Genomic DNA, 16,101 nt, shown 5'->3' with positions numbered 1-16,101 from the left:
AGGAAAGCCATGCATGCAGAACATAAAAAGGGGCCTCTTATTACAGGAAAATTTACTTTCAAATTCACACACCAGTACTATATAGGGATTTTTTAATTGGTGTTTATACCTTCTTACAAGACAAATTTAAACTGAATGCTGATTGCTTAATCTGGAAGGGGTCTATGGCTGAGATGATTTAACCTACATCATGGATAGCTGCTTTGCTTGCTTTCTTATCACACCAACAAAGGAGCAACTGAACAATGGATCTCCTAATCACTGCTGGGTTTGGATTAAAAAGCCCTCTGCAGATCCACAGTTAGGAAAGGTATTAATCATTAGGCTGAGGTTATAAAATGAATTTTAAGCAGTTACCCACTTCAAACCATAGATTTTATTGGATTCAAGCTGTATAAAACACTCAGGTTGATTTTGGAGTTTCAAATACCTTTCAAGTTACCTGTGCAGATGGACACATTCTGAATAAAAGTAAAAATCTGTCAAGATTTTCCAGTATAAAGCATATCTATGGCATTCAGTCTAGTAACTTTACCCAAAAAAATTGTAAATACTGTCTCCAGTTTTAGCAAAGGCAGATTTAACCAATTATATTGAATATTTTAAATATTTATGACTCTATTGTCATAGCCATGTAATTCTTTTCTTTTAACTTCTTCTGACAGATGACTACTCTACTGCATATTTCAATCTTAGAACACATTTTAAAAATATGGAAAAAAGTCTTAAAAAAATGAGGAAAAAAATACCCACAATGCCAGTTCCTCCTCTTCATCACCATAGGATTTGAGATTTTCGTCATCAAATTTAGGCAATTCAGGCATTAATCTATAGAAATATGGAAAGAAAATCATATTTAATTTTTAAATAATTTTTAATAAATTATTTTAATAAATTATTTTAATATATGTGATGTGTTACTGACAGGCAATAAAATAATGGCAATTATTCCTTAACAACAACACAGAATCTTTAAGAGACATGTCACCATTGCAAAGAGGGTTCATAAGTGACATGAATGAGCACATAGCCTTGCTCAGTTCTTTTCCAGATCTCTTACATTTCCTGAGACATGCTAAAATAAAATAAAATTCTCTATCAGAATAAAGCTATTGCACATCTTATTTTTCAAATTCTGTATTCTCTCTTTAGGTATTAGAGATATCCAAGAAGTTCACAAGAATACTACCTATTTTTATTCACTTTCTTAATGCCTTATCTAAATTAGTGAAAATAAAAAGGTCATACTATTTAATGATCGTGTCAGATGCTAATCAAACCTGGAACACTTCAGTTTACATTTTAGGATTCATTTTGGGGTAAAAATAAATAGCTTTACAATTATGATACTGATATCTATCTAACTATGATAAAGAAAATAAAATTGTATCTTCATGTACTGCAGTAAAATTTCTCAGTATATACTAAGTCTGCTTTTACAATTAAATTTAGCATTCATAGTTTTATATACTGTTCTCCAATACAGAACACAAATTGCCCAGTTAAGAATTTTTGCCCATAATGGTTTTGCTAAACATGCAGCTATAAGTGCACGTTCTACAGCACATTTAAAAAATAAAGGGTGGGGTGAGAGGTGAAGGAAGTGCAAAATTTGTTGATTCTTACTTATACAGCATGTGGTAGACAGAAATCTGTACAGGTCGAGCCCGAAAAAGCAACAGTGGAGACAATGTATTCAGCAGAGTCTGGAGATTATCTGGAAGATTTGTTTTCTGGCCTGCAACAAACTTCGGTGGCAGTTTATGGTTTAACAACTGGTCCTTCGATATGTAAGTTAGAGCTTCACCCAAAGATATTAACACAGAGTTCTGAAAAGAACCTTCTGATGCATTTTTGGTTTCTCCTACATAAAACAAGAGAAGCCGTGATGCAAAACGTGTGGATGATATCACAAACAAGCATTGCTGGAAATAACTCAAACTGCACTTAGCAGCACCCATCTAATCTTAAGAATCAGTAGGTTAAGTGCAATTACTTTCCTAATTAGCATGTAAGTGTTAAAAAATCTGAGTTTTTATAAACTATATTGACATAACATTCCTATAAATTCAAAAATACAGCCCACTCAGTTCTATTTCAGAACAGCCTGGCTATTGCCCTCTTTGCCATATACTTGCCTGTGATTTTCACCAACAAAGGTAACAGCAAATTGTGAATTCCCTCAGAAAAGAATTCTTTCCATTCACTGAGCAAGTTCTTAGGGAGATTTTCAGTAGTTTCAGGAGCTGCAGCTTCAAAGTAAGCACTAAGGGCAGATGCCAAGTCACAACTAACACAAGCAAAAATCTGCACAAGCGGGACATGATAAAGGGAACGGTTTTCACTTGTTGTCTAGGAGGAAATAGACAAAGAGAAAGATTTCTTAACCATAAATTTGCTTTAAAGTATGTTTCACATTCCCTGTTTACACCAGAAAGCATAAGTTCAAAGAAGATTCAATTGCAAGGACCATTTGAAAATTATTTGGGGTGGCGGGCTGTGTTTAAAAATGTAAATTATACTCTAGTAAGACTTCCTGAAATTAATGCCAAAGTCTCACCAACATTTAGAATCCTGTATTGCTTCCATTATATAACCTTCTTTATAATGACAGAAAGAAAATTCAAACAGGAATGTACCACACCTGGAGCACTTGTGCAGTCCAATGAGACAAAACTGATCTGTGAAGTGCTTTCACTATTCTCTCTCAAACATAAAAGCTTTACCAATATCATATTTGCATTTCCAAATTGCAAAAGGGAATTGACAACATGCTATTAAAAACTAGAAATTATTGAAGTGGCTGTTGAAAAAATATTTCTTTTCGCCCAACATTTCTTCTTTTTTTTATTTTTCTTCTTACTAGTTCCCCCAAAAAGGAATATCATTATACATTAAAAATATTCCGAAGCACTTAGTCTACACAAGATTTTCACACAAGTTTATTATTTGTTTTTTAAATTTAAAAAAAAAAAGAAAAAAAGATAGTTTTGAGGCACATGCAAGAATGGTCACATGGAAGTTTCCAGCCTGCCCTTCTAAGTGCATAATAACAGAGTGAGAGATTCTGTATCTTTATTTGCTTAATCAGGAAGTAGTCAGCTGACTACTGACCTGTTTCCTAGCAGCGCTAGAATATAGTTTTGATATTTCATGTGATTAGTTAGACATTGAAATGCAGATAGTGCTTTTTATTCAGTTAATTTTTATGTATCATGTTAGACTTTGGTCTTAAAGGAATATTATTTTTCAACACAGAGATCTACAACATCTGTCGTAGCCAGGTGGGTTGTCAGTCTCTTCTCCCAGGCAACCAGCAGTAGGACAAGAGGGCACGTTCTTAAGCTGTGCCAGGGCAGGTTTAGGTTGGATGTTAGGAAAAAATTTTTTACAGAGAGAGTAATCAGACATTGGAATGGGCTGCCCAGGGAGGTGGTGAATTCACCATTCCTGGAGGTTTTTAAGATGAGACTGGATGTGGCACTTAGTGCCATGGTCCAGTAACCACGGCAGTGTTGGATCAAGGGTTGGACTTGATGATCTCGGAGGTCGCTTCCAACAAGATCGATTCTATGATTCTATGAACAGACATATTTCAAAATTATTCTCCAATTACCAATGACATTATTAAATACCATCTTACTTGAAGAGTGAGCTGATTTCATCTCAATATACAATAAGAAACAGGAGAGTACACCTTTTAAACTACACATGACCTTTGTCAAAGCCCAACACACACAGGACTTAATGCAATTCTTTTTAACGTTGTGTCAAATTTTTGTTAAACTGAGATTACAAGTGTCCCTGCCATATGCAGGGAATGATCAAAAAAGATAACCACATCAAAAGTGAGGATGCTTTCACATTACCTCTAACCAAGCCAGCATGGAGCACATGATGAAGTCCCACTCACTATCGGCCAAAGGAGCTGTGGAATACTTCAGCAACAAGGGAAAGTAACGGATCATCTCAATGTTCAAACCAAGCAACTGAGCACTTGTTTCTTTCAGATTGCTGTAATAAAAATACAGCCAAAGCTTATGTACCTTCATGTTGCAGATATGAGTATCTATATCCTTGCCTTCACTCCTCCTCTCATGACAAATTAAGTCTGGCACCACCACACTCTGCCCTATGTGCTTTTGATACTCTGTCTATCAAAGGCTGAATGCTACATTAGCTGCCAAGACTACATAAGATTCCTAAATTACAGATTTCTAAAATTTACACATTCGCTCGAGTAATATATTTACATAACCTATGAAATTTAGCAATTTCAATTAAATCAATGCAAGGAAAATAATAATTTTAAGTTAATAATTTAAGAAAAAATATAAGCCCTCAAGTCTTCAAATACTGTACATTATAAGTGTCCAAATATTGTACATTATAAGTTTAGATTAGATATTGGTGAGGCCCTGGCACAGGTCTCCCAGAGAAGCTGTGGCTGCCCCATCCCTGGAAGTGTTCAAAGCCAGGTTGGATGGAGCTCTGAGCAACCTGGTGCAGTGGAAGGTGTCCCTGCCTCTGGCAGCGGCGTGGAATGAGATGAGCTTTACAGTGCCCTCCAACCCAGGTCACTCTATGGTTCTATGATTGTTCTGAGACTTCGTTGCCAGGATTTTTCTCACTATAGTCAAGACAAATGAATGCTAGTATATCTTCACTCCTTGCTGGAAGCTTTTCAAGTTACATTTTTGGGTCCAGAATTTTAAGACAGACATCTAATTCTGGTATCCAGGTTTTCTTCCTGCTACTGAAATAAGCAATCAGAATTGAGAACTGATATCCAGCAACACTTACAAAAGCTGTTCAGTTCTAAATGCTTTTGAAAACAGTTGACACCTAGGTGCATTTAAATAACTCCTTAGTTTCCCAGTCTTCAACCATCCAGGTAATTTTCTGCAGTATGAGTTATTAAATACCTAAAGACAGGTGTATGAAACTACAGAATGCAGTTCTACAAAAGTTTAAATATGTAATAATAGAACAGTGGATGGCAGTTGTAATGTACAGATTGATTTTGTCTGAGTTAATAACTAGTCCGTATTTTTAAATGCTTGTCTTAGAAATGAAAAAAAGTGAAATTATCTCCAAGTTGCACCCACCAGCTAAAGAGAAAGCTGTCCTCATTATCATTTTTCCAAGATATTATTATTTTCAGTATTCCAGGTAGTAGATGATCACAATCAACACTTCTATCATTCAGGCAGGAGTTCAAAATGGAAAGACACCCAAATGCTCCTATAATACAGTAAAAATACATATTCAATAGTCTTAATTATCAAGACAAAACAAATATTAAAATGTGTGTCAAATGACTGAATCATTTTATTTGAATTTAACATTAACATCATAAGACAGTTTGGATAATACCTAAGCTTTCTTCTTTGAACATGTAATCCACAGATGCCATTGTTAAATCAGAAATACTATATCCAACGCAAATTTAAAAAAAAAAAAAAACCACAAACCACCTTCTAGAAGATTAATTGATAGTTTATACAATTAACAAAAAGGAAAAATACCTGCTAAGATTGAAATCTCTTTGTGTTACTAAAAATGTAGTATGCTAAGCAATAATTTGGACAGATAGTGAAGGAAATGCAACTGCGAGTTGTGAATTCTGGTATTAATGGCGTGTTAATTTGAGTTCTTGTTGGAATGTTAATTTTTACTTTCAGAGTGAAGTACTACTGTTGCAATAGTACTGTTTTCCATTCTTAAGAAAAACTGCATTTATCTCGATTTCTTGGAGAAGATGAACATTTCCTACAAGCACGATGACAAAGAAATAAGGCAACGTACCACAAAGGCATAGCAAAACCAACCAACCAAACCCCTGCTTCACCTAAACAGCTGAGCAACAATTTACAACAACTTTACCAGCACTTTTCTGACCTGAAAAGAAAAAGACCATTGGAATGGTAAGCCAACAGCCTATCTCTCATTTAATGTGAATTTGGATATATGTGGTCTGCTCAAGAATCCCTAGAAAACTGTGAAGCAGCAGAAAGGAAATGCAGATTACAAATAGGAGCACTCCACAGCATATGAGGAGTGAGGATTCTTTTTCCCATTTTATTCTGTTTAGAGTTTCACAGACACAATTTTTGCCTCACTGGTTCACTTAGAAAGCCAAGAAGGCTTAACTAAGTTCAAAGAGTAAGAGTTAGGGAAACTACCATAGCAGAAGGATTTTTAAGATTCTTCTCAATTGCTGCATGACACTAACACTGAAAATTTTCACACTTTAAGGACATCCATTTGAAGAATTCATCTGAAATCCTGAGGACACTGCCAAGGGACAGATATCCACAGTTTAAAGTCACCAAAGATAGGGTGTTTTTTCAATTTAAGGAAGCACAGTCCTGTTAAAAAAGACAAAACCTATATTTCAGTTTTTATACAGACTGATCAATAACAGTATGTGCAAAAACATACAAAAGCAGTACTGGAAAAAAATAGAAAGTACTTTTAAATTACATCAAATTCATAAATGTGTGTGAACATTTCTAAATAATGTTCTTGAAAAGCAACAAGTTTGTGAAAATATAGACCCAAATTAAGTGGGTATATTCAAAGCAATAGTATAACACATCTCAATCACCTCTTAAGTAATTTTTCCACAGTTGCTGTAGGTGTATGTAGAGCAGTTCTGACTGAGCACACTGCATGCCATGCACTGGAGGAACTACTCAAAAATTGTATGTAAACCATGAAAGAGTTCTTGCCAAAGCATCTGAAGACAATGATGACACTGCCAGTTGACAATAGTAATATTTTTGCATACTGTGTAAAGCCTAAATGGTTAACTGAAAACTTTGATATTTACAGATGTGTTTAAATAAGATAGACCACACAAGAAGTACAACAATATTAAAATGCTTTTAACAATTCAGCCTAAGTCCTTTAGTTCAAATTTTGTACCAGGCAGTATAGCTTATACTTTCTGAATAAGGCAGAAAACTGTCTGAAAGAAATATGCAACAGAGAAAAGATTTCTTTCTGGAAAAAATAATATTACTATAGTTAAAACATTTTACCTAAAAGCAAACATTATTACAAAATAGCGTTCTTAAATTCTAATGAACTAGACTGAGGGAGGTAAGAACATACTCACCATCAGTGCTGGAAAGATCTGTCTGTGTGCATGTCATAAGTTTAGCCACACAGTGGAAGACAAGTTCTCTCTTTTCTTCCTCAGTTAAGAAAGGTGATAAACACTGAAGTGTATGCAATCTGCCCTCTGTTAATGGCAGAAACCTATTAATACAAGCAAAACATCAAGAATGAAATGAACCCAAAAATTTAACTAGGAAACAAAATGTAAATTGTTTCATAGTGATCTAATATCCTCTGATGTAACTAATCCCACACACTAAAACGCAGTCTCACTTTCATATGCCACACACATATAGCACTTAATTTTCAGTCCTCAGTAGTCATTTGTCAGAATAAGGATTATTTAACATTATCAACATTCACAACAAACTGGAAGTTTAGAGGCAGTAGTATTAAGATACCCTTCTGTTGTCTTAAAAAGTTCTCTCCTCTCCCAGGATACAGTGTTTTCTGCACGGATCACTTTAGCCACGGTTAAGGACCACAGTCTTCCATGTTCCTCTGATCTTCAAAGAAGAGGAAAGACCCTGGTTAATATATACAGATGCTCAGAGCACCACAAAAGCATTTGGATGAAGTTTGAATCAACACAGAGAAGGAAATATAGTGGCACTTAATACTCTATACAACACAAAATGTGAAGACAGAGTTAAGAGTTGTTTTACTTGTACTCACCTATCAAATATAGTTTGCTGAAGACCAGCTGTATTACTTAGTGTACTGAACTTCTTGTATGTGATGTGCATCTCTTCTAACATATGAAGATATTCCAGAAGCAAGGAAGGAGGATTCTCTAGTTCTTCAATCCATTGTAAGGAGTACAACAGTTCTGCAACTAATTAAACAACAGTTTCTGTTGTTTACAAATGACTGCTGAATATATTCAGTGCATAAGCAAGATGTTTCAAGTCAAGTTTTTGTTGGTTTTTTTTAATGTTTTTAATGCATTAAAAGTATTATATTTACACACAATCTCAGGTGCTTCAGAGCATGAACTGGATATTTACCATTGTACCATAAAATACAAGAAAACAAAAAGCTACAGTAATCTGTTCTAGATATTCAAGAAATTTTAAAGCAAATCAAGCAAGCATGACACAAATTACAACTCCTCTCTATTCTCCTCTTTTTTTTTGACATATACTTCTTGCAGACAAGACAATCAAGATCTAAGTCCAGAAGAAAACCAAACAAATTTGATGACAAGAGCTAGCATGTGGTTCCTTCATTAGCTTACAAAGACCCACACTAAGCAATTACACTTCTCATCATGGTGAGATTTTTGGAGATAGAATTATTAATTTCATTTGAGCACTCTAAAAATAAAAAGAAACTACATTCCACCTGGTGGAATTAAGAAAATATGCTGCCTCAAACTATATTTACATTATGGCTAAACCCTCAGGGCAGGGATACAGTTCCTATTGACCACTCATGCCAATGCACTGTGTGTTTTGGCAATGAACAAATTTGAAGCTCATTAAAAATTCAAATATCTCCCAGTTGAAAGTTCTGTTGAGGTAGGATTTATATAATCAAAAAAGGTCCCAAGGATATAAACACTAAATTTGTACATACTTACACTTTTAAAGGAGACTTGAAGAAAAAAAAACAAAACAAAATGAAACAAAACAATAACAAAAGGTAAAAGGATAATTTCTCATACCTGTAAGCCAGTCTTTAACTATGCATTTCTAATTATCAATCCAGGTTACAACTACTATAAGATAAAATTCCTTTAAGTTTTACCATTGTAACTTACTTATATTGTCAATTTTCTTTCTTTCAGCATCATCATTTCCATGGACTGCAGCATTTTCCAACACAAGAAGAACCATTTTACTCAATAAGGCTGAAGTACACAAATGGCCTGGAAGTTTAGTTGTGTCACACAGCTTGACACTTGATCCCAGAGGTTCACAATTCATACTAAGCCTTCCTTCCAAAAGAGGTTTGTGTATCCACTGTAATATGTGCATAAAAAGAGTGTGAACAAATAACTGGCATTTTAATAACGCACAGAAGAGCTATGATCTCTTTAATCTTGAAAATTCAGAATTACTAAAAAATAACCACAAAACATATAAATTGACAATAAAAGCACAGTGACCCACTCCAGCGTATTAAAAAACCTAAATGCACAGCAGTAATTTGAAACTGCCTTGCTGCTTCAGAAACAAATATGTTTCTTTAGAATTCTACATATTTTACAAGAAATACTAGGTTTACTGAAGCTGGGTGGTTGGATAGGAAATTTATGTCCTTCCCACTCTCTACTATATGTATGTCAGCATTTTGTTGATAGTCAGCACACCACGTTCCTCTGCAGATATTGGCGTCTTTCACAAAATTAATCTTTTTGAAGAATTAAAGTACATCTTCACAATGTACATTTTGTCAGAAAAAATTCCAGAATTTCTAAGCAAGTTGCTTGTGTTTCATGCAGAAAAGGGTAATTTTGATTTTCTCCAGTAGTACTGGATGCATCCATAAACATAGAGATTTTGTCTTTTTCACGGATAGAGGCTGAAAAGAACCTCTGCACAGACATATGGGTATTCATAACTGCAGTGCCATGTCAGAAGAAAGGATGCTTACCACCCTAAGGGAGAGAGGCTTGAGGAAAGATTGACTACCCCAGGTAAGCCCATTATCATTTCCATACCTCAGTAGATAGAGACTCATGCAACTTCCCCCACTCGGTTTTGTTCGGTGTGACGTGCTCAACAAAAGCTCTCACAAGGTATCCAGATTGTCCATCAGCTTCCATGAGCTTTGACAACAAATCACTAACTGCAGAGATCAACATCTGAAGACTGAGAAAAGGAGAAAACACTGCAAACAAGTTTGGCACTCTCCAGTAAAAGCAAGCTGTGTATTCTACATTGATACAGTGCTCTATATGTTGTACCAACGCTCTATACCTGTTGTACCAGTGGTGGTTTTCTGCTCTGCCCACCGCCTTCAACAGGCTGAAAAGTCTCTCAGCAATACAAATGACCATTAAATAAAAAATAGTATAGCACTGATCTTTGTTTTAGAGAAGAACAACATATTATGAAGCAGACATGTGCATCCCAATTACCTTTTAACGTCCAAAGAGGAAGACTGAATTTGATTCTTGACCCACAGTGCAGCTTTAATCAAAAAGGTACTCTGTTTGTGTGTGCTCTGAAGCTGATGCACAAGTGAATTTACACCAGACATCCACGTGTGTTTTAATTTGCATACAAGTAAATCTATTGTAGGGAAAAGAAAAAAGAAAACAAAACAATAACAAATGGACAAGAAGACCACCACAAACAGGTAAACTCTAATTACAATCTACATGGACAGCATGTCTGAAGGTCCTTGAGTAGGAAAACCATTCTCTTTTCTATGTGGTTACATGGAAGAACTATCAAGGGCAAATATACAGCTCTCTTGTTGCAGAGCAATTTTAAATTAACTATGACACACAGGTAAAATTTAATTTAATGGAGAATAAGTGATGTTCCTGTTGTCTACTACAATATGTCCACATGGTCTTCAAAACCACAGATCTTTTTACTGAAATACTGAACATTCATGGCATCAATAGTCACTTGCAAAGCAGCAGTGGTTCTCAAGCTAGTACTGTCCTACTTCATTTCTATGACAACTCTGAAACATTGTATTTATTTGTGTTGATGTCAGTAAATGCATGTACAAATTTATCACTCAAATTCTGCCTTCAAAGAATATAAAAGAGGATCTCAGTCTGAACATGAGATGCTGCTAAAGAGGTATGGATCACAATTTGACTGGGCAACTTAACCAATACAAATGGTTTCAGAATAAATACATGTGTCTGAAGTGATTGCACACATTTTTTCATAGAATCCCTACACTACAAAATGAACCAAAAAAATGCTCGTTTCTTGTATTTCATAGACTTTAAATAACTTACATAACACTCCGAAAAGTGTGCAATATCACAGCCTCAAAGTTAACATCAAAGAAGTTTAAAAATCCTTGTAAAGAGATGTACAGGACTTGATGTTTAGTAGTAACTATGGGCACTGTAAATTAAAGCATAAATTTTTGTATCAGTTACAGCTGCAAGTGCTCAATGTATGTGAATTCAGTATTCTATTACATACTTGCATCCATTTCATGAAAAAGAAGAATTCAGATGTAATCATCACCTGTGAGAAAGTCTGGTTGAAGTTCTTTTTCTAGATTACCTGTTAAGTGTGTTGCATCCTGCCTCTGAGCACACAGCTGGAAGATGGTAAGCAGCAAGTCTTCTGAGGATGGCATCAGTAAACACCCTTTAACAGAGCTGAAAAAGCTTGAGGCTACATCACAGATGAAAGATACTGATGGCTCAGTATTTCCAGCTTCAGAAAGATCCTTTGCTTTAGATAGAGCTGCTTGAAGTTTATCAATAATCCTTTCAATAAAAGTTTCATCAATCAATGATTCTATTGGGGAGAGGAAAACAACAGCATGCTTTGATTTCTTGATAAACATGGTCAAAGACGTCATATTAATATGGACCAATTTGGTTAATATTTACTGATTCTGAAACCAAAATAAAGTGCAAAGCAGTTTCACTCTAATGTATACATAAACTCTCTTATTTCACAGACATCAAGGATCACCCAGCCAAAGTTTCACACTGCCAATTATCTCCTCTCTAAACCAGCTGAAGCAACTTCAAAAAAGGTATATAAAATAGTGCAAGTGCAGACTGATCCCTCCCCCTTTTATGCCTTCCTAGCTTCTGACAATCAACTGTGAGCCCAAGATTACACTTGGACTGCATATAATTACCCCCAAGCAGACCAGTCTTCTGTGAACATACTTGGCTCCTTTTTTGTGGGATCCAAGCAGGCCAATCCCATTTATCCTCAAACTCCACAACACCCTGTGGCAATGACTTCCATTATTTAATTCTAAACTGGATGAAGAAGTGTACTTTTCCCTCAAGACTGTTATCTAAACATCTGTTAGCAACTCAGGTTCTTCCACTGAAAGAAACAATGAAAAGTTTCTTCCTATTTGCATTTTCCATACAAATTATGATTTTATAGCTCTTTAGCACAACCCCATCCCTAATCACTTTCACTGCAAGTGAAAAATTCTAGTCTGTTTTACTGCCTCTACAACCAGAAGCCACTGCTTGTCTAACCATCCCTGCCAGCTTTCTTTGGGCATATTCTAATTCTATCACACTTTTTCTCAAAAGCATACAGCTGAACTAGAATATTGCAGTGACCAAAACCACAGGTAGTATTACATACACTGACTACATGCTCAATGCATTGACTACATGTCATCTGTCCTGGGTTCTTTTCACAGCAGCTCCAAATAACCTGCATTCCTTTTTTACTGCTGAGCACAACTTGCCACTTACAGGGAACCACCACGATGATTGAAGGTCTCTTTTTGAGTTTTAACAGCTCAGAGCCTATCACTGAATCATTACAGTTACAGTTGGTTCTTCCCTTGTATACTTGTGATATTTACTGGTTTTGGATTTCTTTTGTACTTATATCAGTTAAGCATTCAGTATCACAACACACTGCTACAGGTCTGTGAAGTTTCAGTTTTGATTACTCTGAATAATTTATCAGAAACAATTATCTTCCTTTCAGTATTTATCCTTTTTCCCCTTTAATTCTTATCATCTGATAGGCTACTGATCCATGAAAGGCTCTTTCATTTCCTCCATGGCAATTTACCTTGAGAAACTGAGATAAGAGATTTAAAAAAATTTTTTGAAAGTCCACATACTCTATTTTGGCCTAAATCACTAAGCCAAGAACCACCATAGCTCCTGAAAGCCTCTTAGGCTTCAACCAATATGAATTAAAAACAGGTCACCCAGCAGAAAATGAGCTCAGCAGTACCCCCAAGCTCTAGAGTCAGAAATCAAAAGTCACTGGAAAATCAGCCCTATTTGAATCTGAATTTGAATCTATTCTTTAAACACTGACTTTGGTTAGCAATATGGACCAAAAAAAATGGCTCAGGTATAAAAAAAGAAAGCCCAAAAGAAATAAACAAAAACTTCAAACCAACAAATGAACCACAAGAAGAAAGCCTAAATGTTCCAAATTAAGTATTCTGGAAGATCTCAAATTCTTTTCAACCTTATGCAAAGCATAAGTGCACTTCACTTACGCTTTACACTTCACAAACTCCAAGGATTGGAGTATTTACAGTTCACAAACTCCAAGGATTATACATGCTTACCACTTTTAACATGCTGTGACAGCACCAAGCTCAGGAGGGTCCACCTTTCTGAAGAGGCTGAGTCTGATGAGGCTGTGTTAGGTTTTAAACACAGGTGGCACAGATCATCTGCCAGCATCACCAGTCTTTCTCCAAGTGTATCTCCCTTCAGCCAGTCAGAGACTAAGGAAAGTTTTGTTGTGCTTGAGCATGCCTGAATCACGAGAAAATAATTCTAAGAATCTTTTAAGAGTTAGAATAGTTTGGATTGGAAAGGACCTTAAAGATCATCTTCCATGTTCCCATTCAAGCACCAACCCCCCCTGCCACAGACAGGGATACCTTCCTCTAGACCAAATTGCTCCATGCCCCATCCAACCAGGCCTTGAACACTTCCAGGGATGTGGCATCTACAGCTTTCTGGGCAACTTGTTTTTAACTATTATTACTAAGTAAGCATAAAATTACTATGTCAAACCTACACATAGAGTGGGAATCATATCATCTGTCACAAACAATAAGTCTTTAGGTGTTTACATCTGCAAGAATCCCCCCAGCTTTCTTTTTGGTCAGAGACAGCAGCTTATGGCTAGGTCAGACCTCTGCTGTAGAGCAAAAAAAGTCACCTTCTGAAAATGCTTCGTTTTCCTTTTCTTCAACTATAGAGCCCAGGGAATTCCTACATTGGAATTACAAAAATAACTTCTGGATGACCAAGTTGGCTGAAATAAAACCTACTTACAACATAAAATCCATTTACAGCACCTGAATTTCTTTAAAAAGAAATGGAGGGTCACAAATCAAAAACATTATTTTGGTGATGAGGCACTCTAAGTTACAAAATCATAAAAATTGAGTATTCCTAAAATACACAGCATGTGTGAGGGAAGATACTGTGGTCTACGCACTGGATTATAAATCCAGTGCAATGAGTTTTTGTCCAAAAGTTTGTCATACACTTCCTATTGCATCCCATGCAATTACTTAAATGTCAGTCTCAATATTGGGTGTGAAAAAATGGAATACTACCTTTTCCTTGTAAGCATCATGTAAGGGTGATGATATAAATGATCATTTAAGTTATTGGTTTAAATCCCCAGCTCCATTATCTCTAGTTTAGCACAGATAACCAACAAATCAGGAATCCCTCTGGCTCAAAAAGCAAACTGACCAAAAATAGAAGGGACAAAGATTCTTTTGTTTTGGTATCATCATTTCATTTTTAAAACTGTCTCCAGATTTAAATGCATTTCAAACAAACACTACTCTGAAACTATTAATGTAAGATTTTCAAACTATGGAAATTATCACTACGTAGGTAAAAAAAAAAAGTCATTCAAACACATGTGAGTCTCAAAGCTAACACCAGAGAAATAGTCAAAACTACGCATAACAAGAACAAAAAAAATTAAATATTAAGGGGTACCTTTTGAATTATCTGGAGGAAAACAATCCATTTCAGATCCATCTGAAAAGAAAAACAAAATTCCACAATATTTAACAAATTTTTTTGCTGAATAGGAAGCATTAATACCATTTTAACTGTTCTGCAGGGATTAAGTAGAAGTTGCTAAATTTCAGTAACAAAATCAATAAGGGATTTCATTTAAAAGAAGGGCCACCAATGACTAGTATAAAACTACACTGTATAGAGAAGTAAAAGCAGAGAAATTCTGATGTTCATTTTTTTAAATGATTTTTACCATACAGAAAGGAACAGATGTCGTAACCTTTCACTCCAACACTGTCATGTCAAGCTTTCCTAAAGCTACTTTCCTTAAATTGATCTTACCCAAGTTCATGTAGAATTTTTTCTATATGGCAGTGCCAATGTAAGATTATTAATGAACAACAGCCCACAAAAAGTCATGACTTTGATAAAAATTAATGACATAATGCACAAGTCATACCTTTGCTAAATCATCAAGAATGATTTTCCTTTCTTCATTACTGTTGCAACACCGAAGCACACTGTATAAAATATCAACTAGGAAATGGGTGTCTTTTCTCCAGTCTTCTTTCAGCCAAGTTATTAAATTCATATACAGAAATTGTACAGATGGACTTCTGTTATGAGCTTTCATTTTGTTTTGGGATTCGGCTTGAGCATGGCTTGCATCATTTCCCTGCTCTAAAAGTACTTGGAAAACTCTGTTTGAGGAAAAAGAGTTGAGCAGGGCAGAGAGAAATTTCAAATGCTGTTCTGACTTCTGTTCATTGACATACACAATGCTCAGCTCAGCAAGGTTGCAGACTAAGTTCTCTAAAGGTTCTTTCCTTAGATGTGAACTATGCTGCAAGTCAGCCTGTATTTCAGAGTCACCTTTTCTCACTTCTGTGAGCTTTCCATTCTCTGGGTTTCTTTCAGATTCATCCTCGTCTGTAAATCTGATTTTCAGAAATTTTTTGTTGTTTGGTTTGGTAGCACTCTTTGGATTCTGAAGAATTTCTAGCATACCAGATATGGCAAACAATGATTTCTCATCAGCATCCAACCTATCAACATGAAGTACACACATTTTTAAAAGATGGTCCCAAAAATTTGACAACAGTTTCTGGAAAACTTCATCTGTGCCATCATCACTGGAGAGTTCTGCTTTAGCTTCCCAGGAGCTCAGCATTTCTGCTATTTGATAAAATAATGGTCCACTTTGTAACATGGGCTCTTTAAGAACAGCACTGGTGAAAGGAATTAGCTATAAAGAAAAAAAAATTATTAAAGAACAGTGATCCAGTTAAAAAATCATTTTATTCTTTGTCATGCCACAAAATTAT

At 35.5% G+C, this 16,101-nt stretch overlaps 1 protein-coding gene across 3 annotated transcripts in view; it reads right to left on the bottom strand.

Moving 5' to 3' along the window:
• Positions 1–16,101, bottom strand: part of LTN1 (listerin E3 ubiquitin protein ligase 1) — a 29,276-nt gene that overhangs the window by 5,512 nt on the left and 7,663 nt on the right. For all 3 annotated transcript variants that reach the window (XM_029961422.1, XM_025895573.2, XM_018076948.2), the window contains 15 exons: positions 15,237–16,022; positions 14,753–14,794; positions 13,348–13,540; positions 11,331–11,570; positions 10,211–10,364; positions 9,791–9,941; positions 8,888–9,089; positions 7,801–7,960; positions 7,527–7,631; positions 7,124–7,266; positions 5,109–5,244; positions 3,870–4,014; positions 2,139–2,352; positions 1,627–1,864; positions 754–828 (listed from right to left, as the gene is read on the bottom strand). In XM_029961422.1, coding sequence (XP_029817282.1) covers positions 754–828; positions 1,627–1,864; positions 2,139–2,352; positions 3,870–4,014; positions 5,109–5,244; positions 7,124–7,266; positions 7,527–7,631; positions 7,801–7,960; positions 8,888–9,089; positions 9,791–9,941; positions 10,211–10,364; positions 11,331–11,570; positions 13,348–13,540; positions 14,753–14,794; positions 15,237–16,022 — 2,984 coding nt within the window. The remainder of the gene's footprint in view (positions 1–753; positions 829–1,626; positions 1,865–2,138; positions 2,353–3,869; positions 4,015–5,108; positions 5,245–7,123; positions 7,267–7,526; positions 7,632–7,800; positions 7,961–8,887; positions 9,090–9,790; positions 9,942–10,210; positions 10,365–11,330; positions 11,571–13,347; positions 13,541–14,752; positions 14,795–15,236; positions 16,023–16,101) is intronic.

Source organism: Manacus vitellinus, unplaced genomic scaffold, assembly GCF_001715985.3.
Source record: "Manacus vitellinus isolate BGI_N305 unplaced genomic scaffold, ASM171598v3 scaffold_34_pilon, whole genome shotgun sequence".
NCBI classification, from domain to species: domain Eukaryota; kingdom Metazoa; phylum Chordata; class Aves; order Passeriformes; family Pipridae; genus Manacus; species Manacus vitellinus.
This window is presented reverse-complemented; position numbering and strand designations above follow the sequence as displayed.